At 35.1% G+C, this 15,070-nt stretch overlaps 1 protein-coding gene across 5 annotated transcripts in view; it reads right to left on the minus strand.

Annotated features, from left to right (window-relative positions):
• Window positions 1–27: 27 nt before the first annotated feature.
• BRWD1 (bromodomain and WD repeat domain containing 1) overlaps window positions 28–15,070 on the minus strand; it is a 131,002-nt gene continuing 115,959 nt past the window's right edge. For all 5 annotated transcript variants that reach the window (XM_054468759.2, XM_054468760.2, XM_054468761.2 and 2 more), the window contains 3 exons: window positions 13,876–14,775; window positions 11,621–12,538; window positions 28–2,555 (listed from right to left, as the gene is read on the minus strand). In XM_054468759.2, coding sequence (XP_054324734.2) covers window positions 2,164–2,555; window positions 11,621–12,538; window positions 13,876–14,775 — 2,210 coding nt within the window. In that variant the 3' untranslated portion in view covers window positions 28–2,163. The remainder of the gene's footprint in view (window positions 2,556–11,620; window positions 12,539–13,875; window positions 14,776–15,070) is intronic.

The following is a 15,070-nucleotide window of genomic DNA, read 5'->3' on the forward strand; positions in this document are numbered from 1 at the left end:
CAATGATGTTTTAAAACATTAGGACTCTTGGGTTAACTGGTCTATTATAATGATGGAACTGCAGAATAAAAAGGTTGTTTGGGCACCACTTGTCTTAGTCCTTTTGTTAATTTGTCATTTTTACCAGTAAGATCTTCAATTTGATTTCACAGTTGCATGATGAAGAAATATTTTCTGCAAAGCAAATTACTGTAAATAGGGTAATAGTAATACATTTGGCCATGATTTAAATTCTGCACACATTTCAGAGAGAACAATTTTACAATGTTAAGTTTTAAGTAAATGCTTATTTCATGCAGTTACAGTAAGTTTAGGCCAAGCACTTTTTAAAAAGGCAAATATGTTCGAATTAAATACTTAGCCAAAAAAGGATTCATTATGCAAGACTGATAATACAATCTCAAATACTGACAAATTAACCCCACCACAGCAAATTATAAATTCAAAGCTTAAATTCTTTCATTACACTGAAATTGCTAAAAAAAAAAAAAAAACTTTGCATAAAATAGTCTTCACCGAGAGTTAAGAATTTCATTTTATAGTTACTTGTTGAGGACATAATATACTCAATATTATAAATTAAGTGTAAAATTTGAACTGGAAAGAAGTTTAAGCATTTCATTAGAGCTCAAAAATCAAACCCCATGCACCTAAAAGTAATAGCAGTTTATTAGGAATTCTTCCCTTTCTCACCTGTGTATCAACATACACGGGGATCAGTAATTTAGACGAAAGTATACTACAAAAGGAGCAAAGGACACAGACTTAGTAGGTTAGAATATTCTGGCTTATGCTAAAAAACAAAAAGCCTTTTTTTAAAACAGACATGCAACCACAAATTTCTCAAGTATTTTAGACACTTGGTTCATCTGTATAACAAAAAAAATGCATTTGACTTAAAAAAGAAATAGAAAACCCTAGGTTTCTTAGTTTAGTTTTTCAGATTTACACGTGCAAATCATATATTCAGATATTTTTAAATGGGAAAACAACTTACTTTCAACAACTTAATTTTTCCAATAACACGTTACTATGTTAAAAAGATGTGACAGTACATTCATTTAATCTGGCAATTTTAATTTCAACAAATACATATTAACAGCAAATTAAATCCTATTGTAAATACACTTCTTTGTTATACCACGACCAAATTTTCTAATCCTAGCGGAGGCCACAATGAAATAGGCCAAACATGCTACCATTAAAGTTTGTTGGGATGAGATTGTAATAAGTTTACTCAAAGTATTCAAGGTGCTGTAGAGAAAAGATTTCACTGTATCTAAAAATATGACTGTTTTGATCTTAAGCTATACATTTTATTTTTATCTAAGACCTGCCTCTTAATGAGGCACATTTTTGGCATTTCTGTAAATGCTGCTACATAAAAGTAAAAATAAGGAAAAGCCGTGATAGTAACATTCATAGCTTTCATAGAAAAATATATATTCCCTGAATTAGTCATATCAAGTGGTCATTCAGTATGAACTGCAATATTATCAACAAAATGACATCAATGGACTTTCTCTAATTGCCTATTTCCAACACTCTACTTCAGAACTCAATAATCAGTATCTCCAGCTAAAATTCCCAGGTCCTCCTAGTTTGTTTTTGACCTTTGGGGATGTGAATTGTAGGGACTGGATCTGGGTAGAGTTTTTGCTTCACTCAGAAGTCAAATAGGCCCATTAGCACTTCCTTTGGAAAAGTGCCTGATTTTTTTTCCTCATGACACCATAGTTGTCATGGTCTGAATTTTTACACTGTAATGGAGAACCCTGAAAATTATCATCAGGTTAAGATTTTGAAATTTGTTCACTCCAAGTTCTTCCTAGCCTGTACACTTCCCATTATATTCTTCCTCTAAGGAATCATGTCTTTAAGGCCTTCCATTCTGGAAAGGAATAGTAGTCTTACAGCAGGCCATTTGTCTTTTCTTTCCACCTCTCCACCTACAGACTCCGCAATCTATTTCCTCCTCAGAATTCCCTAGAGCACGTGTCTGTACAAGAGCTGACTGGGAGGAACCCACTGGATTATGGCTTTTAGAAAATTCCTCCAAAGATGCCAATAAGGGAGTAATTTTAGAGCTGGGAGCAGAATGTAACTGCCAGTTTACTTGTGTACCAATTGTTTTCAGATACCACTTCTACATTCTCATAGTCACTATTGTGAATTTTCTTTCCAGGATCTGAACCCCCTTAAAAAAAACATTTTTCTATTAATATCTTCTAGCTCTTTTTCACTTTCAGAATTTATGGTTGTATCATCCTCTTTATAAACATTCAGTAATTTTTTCTTAGCCGCAGCAGAAGCATTTCGATGGGGCAGTTTTCTGCTACTCTTCCTAATCCAGACATTTTCTGGTCCTGAGATCGTTTCTTTTAGATTACTCATTATCTTTATTTTATTTGCAGCAACAGTAGCACATCTGCGGGGAACTTTCTCAGGTACCATTTTTGCTTTCAGAGTTTCACTAGGCATCTGCACTGCATCCTTCTGATTATGCATACATGTTCTCACTTTTGTATTGGGTTCTCTGTCTCTAGGAACAAATTCTGAAAAATGAGTGAAAGTTCATGTAAATGCAAAAATCTTGTAACAAGATTTTACTACTGCTAACATTCCTCAACAACACTCATTCGGAAACAATAAATTTAAAAGTCATATTGCTAAATGATAAATTTTAAAATGTGATACTAAGGGCTTGACATTGATATAACCTTACATTTGCTTATCTACAACTGTAAGGATGTCACTTAAAACAGTAGCAGACTTGTAAGAATGGGGTGAAAAGTTCCTTCAGCATCGGCATCATAAAGCTGCTAATCCAAAAACATATATATTAGCATTTTACATAATTTGAATTACTAAATCTTAATTTCATTGTTCCAGTATTTTCTGACCTAGGTATGTGACACCCATGAGATTCGGATTAAAATTCTAAAAAATAACACATAGAGTTGCTTTAAGGAACCAAAAAGTGCAGAGTGCTATGAGAACACAGACTGGACACCTAACCTAGCCTAAGGGATCAAGAAAGGCTTCCTTTAAGGAAGCTTTTAGACGAGAGATGAAAATCATGAAGGGATTTGCCAGACAAAAAGCACTTTGGAGAGTGAAGTCCTTCATGCAGACTAAGGCAAGTTTTTAGAGGGGGCTTGAAATCACACTGGAGCTGTGCACAGCCACATGATGCCAGACCTCCTACTCTGTGCTGACCAAACTTAGGAGGGCTCAGATATGTTTATTGTTACCAGTGTCTCAAAGCCAAATATTCAAATTTCACAAACAAGTCTAATTAGTACTCTTCTACAACAGAAGTGATATTCCTTTTACGTATGTGAAGTTCACGGGCCCTTGAATTTTAGGTCTTTCTTGCAGCCATGAACAGTCAAACTAAAACTGCCTTCATGGTACACACCAATCTTGATGGCAGTTTGTTTTGTAGGACCCTGCCTGAAGTTTCCAGACACTTAGCATTCAAAAGGTCAGGCTGTAGATCACTGAAATAACTTCTGGAGGGCTCCACCACATTCTTTTTACTACTAAGTACTAGAAAATGAGAGCTCTTTTAGTCAAATACTATCAAGTAACACGATTATTCTGTAGCAATGAAACTACCAATGCCAACCTTCTGAACTTTTTCTTCTGTGAAGATGTTTGCCCTTCTGTCACTAAGCTGACTGAAGGGCAGATGAGTACAGGTAAAAACTGCTTCTGTGGACTGACATGTTCATACAGCTAGATTAATGAGGCAGGCCTCTGCCCTCACAGTGCAAGCACTTCAGATTTTTCCGTAAGTCTATGAAACTGATATCACACTTCTCTAAGATCAGTTAAGTGTTCTCCCCAGAATAGGTTAGGAAATACTTTATTCAAAGCAACCCCACCACATACACATCAGTTCCTTTTGCCAACTTATGTGATTCACATGCTTTTCTAGTGAAATTCTATTTCTAAGGGCACTATGTTTGTTCAGTGTTCAGTCTCCAGGCATTGTAAATGGCATTTTACCAGAGTAAGATGCTCATCACGGCATGACTCTCATGCAGCATGCCCTTACCTCCTTCAGCTGGGCTCTGTGGGAAGAGAAGTGGCTTAAAGTGCAGTGTGTTTACCACTTTCAAAGACACTTTTCTTGGGAATTTTAAAATTATGAACTAGTATTTCCAACAAGTCAACCCTATATCCAAAATGAATCTTTAACACATTAAATCAATGTTAGCAAATGCTAAAATATAAATATGCTACAAAGGGTAAACAGAAATTTTAAAATATGCAAAATTAAGGTGAAATTTGCACTTTATAGTAGGATGAGAATATACTGTTATCAACTAGCTGCACCATTTGCATTTGGAAGAAAAGAATAGATAACTGGTTCATTCCCAACAACCTATTCATCCAGTCGAATAGTAGATAAAATTCTATTTCAACTACAATTTGTAACAAAATGCTTTACATTGCAGAAATTCCATTTTGATGTGTGATCAAAGTACCTATACTGACAATTTAGGAACCTAGTAAATACTAATTCTAACACATTTTAATAAATGTTTGTCATCTGGAATAATGGAAAAGTTAAGATTCTGCAGGAAAAAAAAAACTAAAATCAGGTTTTTTAAAAATACTTTTTAAGGAAATTTGAACTTCAGTAACTATGCCCAAAGGAGGGAGAATTTGTGAATTACATTGTACACTAACTTGATAAAGCTGAATCTCTTAAGTCTTAGACAATAAAACAGGAATTTCATAGAATAAGGATAAAAACAATCTGAGGAAGACAGAAAAGTGTGGAGAATTTTTTTAAATACATACTTTCAAGTCAGTGTTAATTTTATTACTGAAAACTCGGTAAATTATAAAGTGCTTTATTCTCAAGAAAACTACAAACAGTTTTAGAAATATATATAGGATATTTCAGGGTTAGAAGTCAAATTTGTGTGTTAGGCTGCAAGCTTAAGAACTCTGGATGTTGCTGCTCTAACAATACATTTGTGATGGTGCCATGTGATACTAAGAAGTCAGTAGAATCCCACCAGTCCTACTGTCTCAGATGATTCTTGTTTCAGTCATGTGTTCACAAAGTCATTGAGTGCTTGAGGACTGTTGTTTTCCTGGAAGTGATTCCCTATTTGGGTATGGCAAGAATACATCAGTAGTGTAAAATTGTACATCTGTAGTAGCACTCCATGATCATTTACCTGGATGACCACTTTAAATTATAACTCACAGATATGTGTGTATTCTAAGATGGTGTATGTGGTGAATAGAAACCTGCATACAAACATAACAGTTCTGACTCAACACAATCTCTAGTTTCTACATTTTAAGGATTAATCATATTCTAATTAGACTTTTTTAATTTTTAAGCTACCTTATTGATTCTGCACAATATTTCATCATACAAAACTGTTTTCCTAAATTCAAAGTAAACTGCACATGATTACTACAGAAGCATTACAAAATTTTCATCGGCATTTTTAAAATTGGAGCATTTAAAACAGATTTGAGAATGAGAAAAGAATGTCTGACTCAAAATGAAAACATACTAGCCTCTTTCATAAACTCCTAGAATCTTGACATTATTGGTTGCTGTGGTTGGTGGATAAATCAAATCCACAAAGCAAGTAAACCCTCTAGGTGCAAGTTATAAGCTCCCTCAAGCAAGCCTTTTATCAGAAAAGACTTGAGATATTCTCTCCTCTGTCTGCCCTTCATTGATAAGCAATGAAATGACCCCAAAACTCAGAAAGCAAATAACATTTATCAATGATCTTCATCCCTCCCAAAGCAGAAGTTTCCAAAAACATCCCATAAACTGAAGTATCCCAATGGCTGTAGAATAAAATGGTTTTTGTAACTTGCTGTGTTTTTAAACAGTTCCGTTTTCTAGGGGGAGCTGGTAACACTGCAGTATGGCAGCATCAGGTCAAAAGACCATCAGAAATAATTCCATGAACTAGTTCACTAGCTTATTCATTTTTAGGGTTCACTTTACTCAATGATGGGCACCACACAACTCTGAATTTTTGTTTTTGTTCTGGAACTACAACTAATCTAGCTCATCACAATACAGTTTTCTCTCACCCCTAGAAAAACTCAGATTTGTGATGGCTATTGCAATTTTTAATAAAAATCTCATAAAAGACTTATTTTGAAATATGAATTCAGGGACCCTATACTTAACTGCTTAATTTGCTTTTTAGAAGCAATACCTTAAGAGCATTTCACACTAAATGTAGGCAGAATCAGAAGTAAATACTTGTTTTCAATCTACCCTATTACTGTACTACTGGAAAGAAACCAGGCCACAGACAATCCAGTGGCAAACCCCTTTTCCAGCAGTGCTCCTGACTCGCTTCAGTTCCCCTATCCAAGCTCATATGTAAAACTCACAGCCCTCGCACCCCTATATTCTGCCTGCATGAAGAGAAATTACCAGTGGAAAAGAGGTTGGGGAACCATTTGGGACAAGTCTGGAATTAACCAGCTAGAATGTATTTGGCTTGGAGTAGTATTTTGTTTTGTTTTTTAACCCTTTTGCTTGTTAAGATGAAAATGCTAAATTTATTATACCCCATTTAAGAACTGACAAAAAAAATCATCTAAATGAATAGATTAATTTAGAACATTAACGATCTTATGTGAAATGGAAAACTAAAGATCTGCTTGACAGGCTCCTGTAATTTTTTGATTGGGATTTTGTAGGTGAATATATAGTTGCAGTCCAAGGACTGATTCACATTTAGAAAATTAACTTGAATATATTAAAAATTAAAGATCCCTTTAACTTTTACCCACTGATCAAAAAAGGTAATTTTTAAAATGATTTACCTTGTAAAACAAAGGGGTAGAGCTGCTACAGTCCATCTAGGCTCTATATACTGGTCATCTCATTTCAGTTAGGTCAATTGGACTGCCTCTTCTCTTTGGCAGTCTAAAATCTCATTTAAGGGCTTTAATAAATGAAAAAACTTACCTTAAAACTGACATAACTAAAATATGACCAGAAAGTATACCATAGCATTGATAATTAAATTCAAACTCTTGGTCTTGCCATCCTTGAGAAACAGATGCATAGTCTAGTTATTTACATGTTGCCAAAGATAGAGCCTGCGGATTGGTAGAATCCAAATGATGTGACTCTCCCCTCCCTCCACCAAATCTAGAAAAGCAATTCTTCAGCAGACACCAATTTAAAGATATTTTTCTACCAATTTAACAATATATTAGGAACCAGCTTGGCAGATTATGAAAAAGGTAAAAATCTCTTACTTTTGAGAATCCCCATGTATCCTTAGGCAACATCTCTGTAATTTAACAGCCTTTAAAACTTAAAATCATAAGAAAAGACAACACAGCCCTTAGCATTACATACTTTACTTTTCAATCCTTACTATTCACAGTTTGAGCTAGGGATTAACATTTGCTAATCTAGTTGGACTCAATTTTTCCCACAATGCTCTATTTTCTCACCTAGTTTTGACAAATGTATTCTTTCTCTTCCCAAATAGTAGGATAAGAGACAGTCTCAAACTGTTAAGTTGCAAATTTCTTAGGGTTTCTGCTTTATTATTTCCTTGATATCCACAGCAGAAATTCAGAGGTATAACTTCAACATTGACAGGTGAAAAGTTCTACAATGACTTGTTGCACTCCATCACATTAAAATAATTGAACTACAATTTCCATACAACATAAGAAAACTACAGTATTTGGTGACAACTGCAAGATACCTGATAAATAAATATATCAACTTACTATTCATGAAAAGAATGGAGCTGGTTATTTCAGCTATAAAAGGGCAAAGCAAAAAGACCATTTTCTAGCCATTTAAAAGTTACTCAAAAAATTGATACAATGGAGTGGAAAGGAAAACAAAAAAGATGGTAAGCACCTTTAACAATGTTCTTGCGTTCTACTGATATACAAACCTCTGGGGTTTCAGTTGGCACAATCAAGTTCAACTTGTACTAACAGAAAATATCAAAATTCTTCCTATTTAGTTTTTAATATCAAACAGGGAGGTTAGTAAATTGTTTTCTGATTCTTCTACAAAAAAAGTCTAGAAGACAGAGGGAATGTAGTGTGCACCCCTTATTATTCTAAGTGATAATTTTTACTTACGAGGTCATAACGAGTGCAAAGGGCTTAGTGATGCATCTTATTCTTTACTTTTGGACAGTAACACCCTCAGATGGTATTTTTATTGGTTTGTTTTATATCCCCCTTTTCCATTTGCCCTTCTGTTTTGAAGTGCTTTTTCTTAAAACTTAAGTTCTTTGCCTCCATTTTCTTATAAACCCAATTTCCTCTTTAGGTGCAGCTCTACTATTTGAAAGGAACCTTTCTGTTGTAATTTACAAGCTGTAACTGCTATATCATTGTTTCCAAGAATCAATCAACTTAGAAATGATTTAATCAGATATTTGCCAGTTACAAAAAGGGAGGCTGACCTTAGGAATTATTTGAATATGGGATAAACTTTTCCTTTTATTCATAAGTTACTTCACATTGTAAGTATACCTTTTTAAATAAGGAGGACACGAAAAAAAGAAAGCTTTGTTAACACTCATCTATCTTGTGAATGTTTGGAATCATTTTTCCTTTATATGCTTGGTAAAGTGAGTCTTTCCAAGAAAGCAAAAATCAAATCTGAGTACTTCAAAGCCTTTAAAACCATAAATGAATAAAACCATAGGACTTTGGACATACACAACCAAAGTAGTTTTTGTTTTTCACATACACCATTAAGTTGAACTTCAAGTGCAGTGGAAAGGTACAGCACTTATTTCTGGATCAGTTCACATTCAAATTATAACCCTTTATCTTTTTCTCAAGAATACTACAAACTGACCCTAAACATTAAAGTACACCTGTGCATTAAATCCCTGGGCATTTTGCATCACGTAGAAAAAAAAAAAAAAGCCAAGCATGTTCTAGTGCTCAATGTAAACATTTTTAACTATTAATGATTTATTAATTTTCCTTAAAGGTACTTAGGAGTGTGTGTGTCACATATTCAAAGTTAACCTTAGGAATAGCACCATAACCAAAAAAACCCATAAAAATTATTTTCTCCATTATCTCTCAGTTTTATTTCATAACTTGAGAAGCTACCATTGTCAGCTATGCTTTTAAAGACATCAGGTCCATTCTTGCTTCTTCTGATGAAACCAAATCTAATTAAAAACCAAAATACCACTTCTGTATGCAAGGGTCTAACTATTTTGGACTGAAAGAAAAAATGGTAATTGGATGGCCAGTCAATGACCAATTAATGCAGTCCAAATAATGAGAATAGTTCTATTAATGAAGCCTGAACTGTCAAAATATTGTTTTACCAAAAGAATGTATGTACTTATGAAGGTATTCCATATTTATGGATTTTTTTGGTACCTTTCTGCAAATGATGGTAAACATGGAGTTAAAACCTGAGAACAGATTATAAAAGAGAAAGTTAAGAAGAGTTTAAATAAATTAATGGATTTGACATCTATCGCCAGTTTTTAAAATTAGCAAAGTAAAAGGCATCCCATTAGTCTTTTCAGTCTTAGTCAAGGACAATTATCATGAATCAATCTGTTTACTATCTACTTAACACAAGCTCTGAGAAGAAAAGCATCATAGTTCTGAAATGGTGATAGCTCTCTAAGCCACAAATGAGAGGAGGTTTCCCACCTATCTCAGTTGATAATGTCCAAAAACATCCTTCCCCATGCATCAGAGTAGAAAGAAAATGTACCTTCTACTATGTCAAATGGAATAGATAACTACAAAATAGGAACACTTCAGAACATTCTCTAACATGAATACCAGTCTGATGCTTCGCCTTGTCTGCCACTTCAAAGATACACAGGAGAAAAGGTTTTGTCTGAAACCAAACACAATTAGGGCTAATAAATAATATTGTCTAATATTGATACCAGTCTGATGCTTCACCTTATCTGCCACTTCAAAGATACACAGGAGAAAAGGGTTAATTTTGTCTGAAATCAAACACAGTTAGGGCTAATAAATAACTTACAGGTGGGGTACTGTAACATATCCCTTACCCACTAAATATGTAAACCATTTGAATCAAGTCCATCTTCAGGCACAAACAAGTTAGGAATGGCCATCTACACTGGAGTAGCATAACCTATCAAGTATTTGGTTAGAAAATAAGTGTACTATTTGTGTGATAAAGTTTCACTTTAAATGGATTATAAAATTATTTTCCTATAAAACATGACAGTTTCTTCTATTTGGACTAGAAGTCACTAATAAAGATACATTTAGTTGCCCCAGCAAAGAATGCTTAGAATTGCACATGGAAGCAGTAAACTAAAACAAAGAGATGGAGAATGACATTTAGCTATTTTCCTATATAGGTAAGATTTGCAATTGTACTCTTAACAAAACTCACCTCTACAATTGGAATACAGATGGGGGAAACCTACATATTAACTTAAATACTCTTTTAGCCCTGTACACTCTATTAAAGAACACACTTCTAAATCTAAGGCACACAAATTCCTCTATTTCACAGAGTAAGATTATGGAAGAGCAAGATTTTGGTTAAATCCCCTACAATGGAAACTAGGAGATCTTGGACAGAAGACAGATTATATAGCATTTTGTTAGTGCACAATTTAAAAGAAAATGCTATGACTATGCTCTGGTCCTAGAGGTTTAAAACATGCACTCAAATCATTAAAAATAATTTACCAGCACTTTATAAATTCAAGTTTATAACATAAAAGTGACAACGTTTTCCTTAAAAAGAAAAAAACCCAACAGCACTTGGGAAGAAAATTAGAAACCATTTCAATGAAAATGACCAGATCTGGTATAATGCATTCTACTCAAGTAGCCAGGGAAAGAAAAAAAAAAAAGTGGTAGGTACCTCGCCTACTAATCATGGTTACACCTCCCATGATTATAGTGTCAGTATGCATGTATTTATGAAGAATCTGTAAACATAGGTTGTGAAATTGTTGTAACTACTATAGAACAGGGGTTAGAAACTACTGCCTCTTTGACAAATTCAGAAAATAACTGCATGACACTTGCTGCCATGAAAGTAATGCTCATTGGTTTTGATAACCAGGATGTCTAGTGTTTAACATATTTCAAACTCTTGCTATATGTAGTCAAATACTGTCAAAATAGATCTGCCCCCAAAATGAAGCATATTTTGGCACCTGTGCTGAATGCTGCTACAAAGACCAGCAAGTGCAAATAAAAATAACAGTCATGATTTAGTCACATTCATAACTTTTCATAGAAAAATATAAATATATTCCCTGAATTGTAAGACAAAAAAATAATTTTAACAGCCAGCTTTCACCATAAATTCCAGTCCATTTCCTCTTAAATGAACTGGCTTTCCCTCAAGGTCATAAGGTGCAACCATTGAAATCTAACACATTTTCTAAACTTCTGTCATCATCCCCATCATGGTATCTCACAGTCCTTCTACCCTGATTTCTCGTTTTTATTTTTGAACGTCGAAGAACTCTTTTAGATTTTGCATAGTCCAAATCCTCCCAGTCATTATCATCCACACTTAACCTAGGGCGTTTGCTTTGTCTTTGACGTCTCACAGTTTTAGATATGTTAGCTGTAAAAGTTTTACCTTTTCTAACTACTTTTGCTTTTCCTTTCGTTTTCCTCCTTTTGGTTTTTGTATTATCAGTACAGTCAATATCTGATTCAGTTACAGATCCCAAATCTGATGATTTGGAACTAGTATCAGGTCTAAACTTTGAATTCCCAGTTGTTTCAGAGATTTTCACATTTTCCAATTCAGGATGCGATCTCTTCCTTTTTACTTCCTTCTCTGCTGTTTCCTGTGAATCATGAATCACTTTTGTCTTACTAAAAGGAGCCTTTCCATAGGTCCTGAGTCTTCTGCCATTCCACCTGCGCAGCCCATAATTCAGTTCCACTTCAAAATTATTCTCTGCAGTAGCTTTTTGTGCCAAGGTTGACTCTGAAGAAAATGTCCTATCAGTCTCACTCCCTGGAATATGACTTTCTGAATCTTCTCCTGAAGATGTAACAGAGGAACTTTTTCTTTTGGAAGGTGCATCTATTTTGTGAATATTGGTATGCCTGTGCTTGTGTTCTGAATTCAACATATCTTCAGAGTCTGAGTCTCCATTTAGAGCCTGACTAAGCACTTTTGTACTACCTTCGGAGTCAGGATCAGGTGGCTTGCCTTCACAGGCATACTGTTCACTTGGTACTTCACAATGTACACTTCCTTCACAATCACTCAATTTCTTCTTAGCTGTAGTACAAGCAAGATGGAGAGGTTTTTTCCTTCCATTTTTGCTTCTAGTGTGCACATTTTCTAAACTGACGTCTTCTACATCACTCATGAGCTTGATCTTATTGGCAGCCGTAGCTGCACATCTTCGAGTAATCCTCAGGAGACCTGTTCTGGCTTTTGATGATTTCTTAACCACCTGTAAACTACTGTCTGAGTCACTGGAACAGACCCTTTTCCTGGAAATATTTCTGCTTTGTCCATTGTCTTGTGATGTAGAATCTAAAAGTTAAAGAGCAGATTTCTATTAATCTTTTGTAAGTCTAAGGGAATTATATGTTCAATATTAAAAACAAGTTCAGAATTCGTATTAATTTGAAGGGGGTATCGCAGTGAATGGAATGGTACACACCTCTTAGTATAGTCATATGTTGCTCAACAGCAAGGATATGTTCTGAGAAATGCATCGTTAGGCTATTTCGTCTTAAGCAAACATCACAGAGTATGCTTACACAAACCTTACAGTACACCCTACTACACACCTTGGTTATAGCCTATTACTCCTAGGCTACAAACCTGTATGACATGCTACTGTTCTGAATGCTGCAGGCAGTTGTTACACAATGGTAAGTCTGTGTCTGTGTATCCAAACAGAAAAGCTAATGCACTGCACTAGGACTTGAGGACAGTTATGATTACTTCACTAAGCAATAGAAATTTTTAACCTTCATTATAATCTTATGAGACCACCACTGTTATGCAGCACATGACCGTACTTTAAAGCAGTAACTTTTTCATCCTCAGCACCATTCACAAATTCAACACATTCTCATCAATAACGCCCCATGATCTTGACACTATATTAACATGAATACAACTAAACTGTTTACCATAGCACTAGCATATGCAAAGTAATCACTTAACACCCAGCCTCTCTGAAACTCCCCGTAACTCCCCAAGCCCCAATCACAGAATTACTTTTCATCTTAGTTTTAGCTGTCTTCTGCTCTACGGTATTTTATCAATCCCCATGTACCAGGAGTACAATCTTAATTCAACAAGTTATTTCACCACTCTGTGCTCCAGTTATTACCTGTAAAATGAACAATAATGCTAGTACTTACTTCATAAAAGAAATGAAGACTAAACTGCTTATAATGGAAAGCATTTAGAAAAACTTCCTAATAGAAACAGCTCAGTAACTGTTTTATTTGCTATTACTAACATCTCTTTTAAATACTCCTACCCTTTTTGTCTACTACTTAAGCTATCAACACCACAGCTTATAAATGTGCCCCTCTCTGCTTTATTCAAGCCCATCTCTAATGTAATATATCCCCATCATCAATACAAGAAGTGAAATCTTCAATAGACATAGTTCTTAAGGCCAAGATTGCCTGTTAGGTGACTAAAACTATACTCAATAAAAAGTTATGCACGCACATAAGAATACAAAGGATGAACAGAAAAGGCTAACAGGATGCATGGGAGGGAGGGAAACAGCAAAGAGAAAGTTTCAAGGGAAACTTTTTCAGGGGGGAAAAAAAATCAATGTGTGTAAGAGAAATAAAAGGATGGTGAGAGTAAATCAGTGAACAAAGATAAATGTTTTGAATTACCTTTCATAAAATTGTTTGGTTTTTCTATTTTGTCATCATCTGAATCTAAATCAGTTTCACAACCATGATCTGAGGAACACTGAGACATAGCAATAGGGTCACAGTTCAGATTTCCTGAAATTGGGTTCATTTCCATATTATGACATTTCCCATCTTCTCTATCTTGCTCTTCAGATTCAGAGTCTTCTGAGTCACTCAAAATCTTTGCTTTTTTAAAGAAACTCGCATTCTTGTGAAATGTATTGTATTTCCTACCACCAGATCTTCCTGGTTCAGAATCTGCTTCCTCTGAGATGCTCTCTGCCTTAAGTTTCTGCACAGACGTTGATGGGCCAGCAGTTCTGTTACATGCATGATCTGAATCATGACTTTTAGAGTCTTCTGAGGAAGACTCTATTTTAAGAAATTTTGTTTTTGAAGGTGCTGGAGTATGGGACTTGTAACCATTAGCATGCCAATTTTTCCGGGCTACCCGCAAATCACTTTCTGACTCTGAATCTCTGTTTTCAGATTCATCAACATTACTCTGGGCAGCGTGAGAACGGGACACTGGTAATTGTTGTTTTTCATCTTTTAGCTCCTCTTCTTCAATTTCTGACTTTAAGCTCTGTTCATCTTCAGAATTATGTAATAACTTTTTTCTAGCTACAGCAGAAGCATTGCGGTGAGGCAGCTTCCGACCAGAACAGACACTTTCAGAGCTAGAATTCTCTTCTACATCACTCATTAGCTTTATTTTATTGGCAGCCACAGCAGCACACTTCCGTAAGACTTTTCGGTTATTTCCAGCTCTGGCTTTTAGAATTTCACCAGTCTCCAATGAATTGTTATCAGAATCACTTAAATAGATTCTCTTTCGAGTGGCTTTTCTGCCACATCCATTTTCTAATGAAACAGGACCTAGAAATAAGGTTAACAATAAGATTAAAAAGATTTTCCTTATTTCAACATTTTTAAATGACTATTATTATAATGATTTTCTTCACTTTTTTGGGGGGCGGGGAGGAGACGGAGTTTCGCTCTTGTTACCCAGGCTGGTGTGCAATGGTGCAATTTTGGCTCACTGCAACCTCTGCCTCCTGGGTGCAAGCGATTCTCCTGCCTCAGCCTCCCGAGTAGCTGGGATTACAAGCACCAGTCACCATGCCTGGCTAATTTTTTGTATTTTTAGTAGAGACAAGGCTTTGCCATGGTG

Source organism: Pongo pygmaeus, chromosome 22 (genome assembly GCF_028885625.2).
Source record: "Pongo pygmaeus isolate AG05252 chromosome 22, NHGRI_mPonPyg2-v2.0_pri, whole genome shotgun sequence".
NCBI classification, from domain to species: Eukaryota; Metazoa; Chordata; class Mammalia; order Primates; family Hominidae; genus Pongo; species Pongo pygmaeus.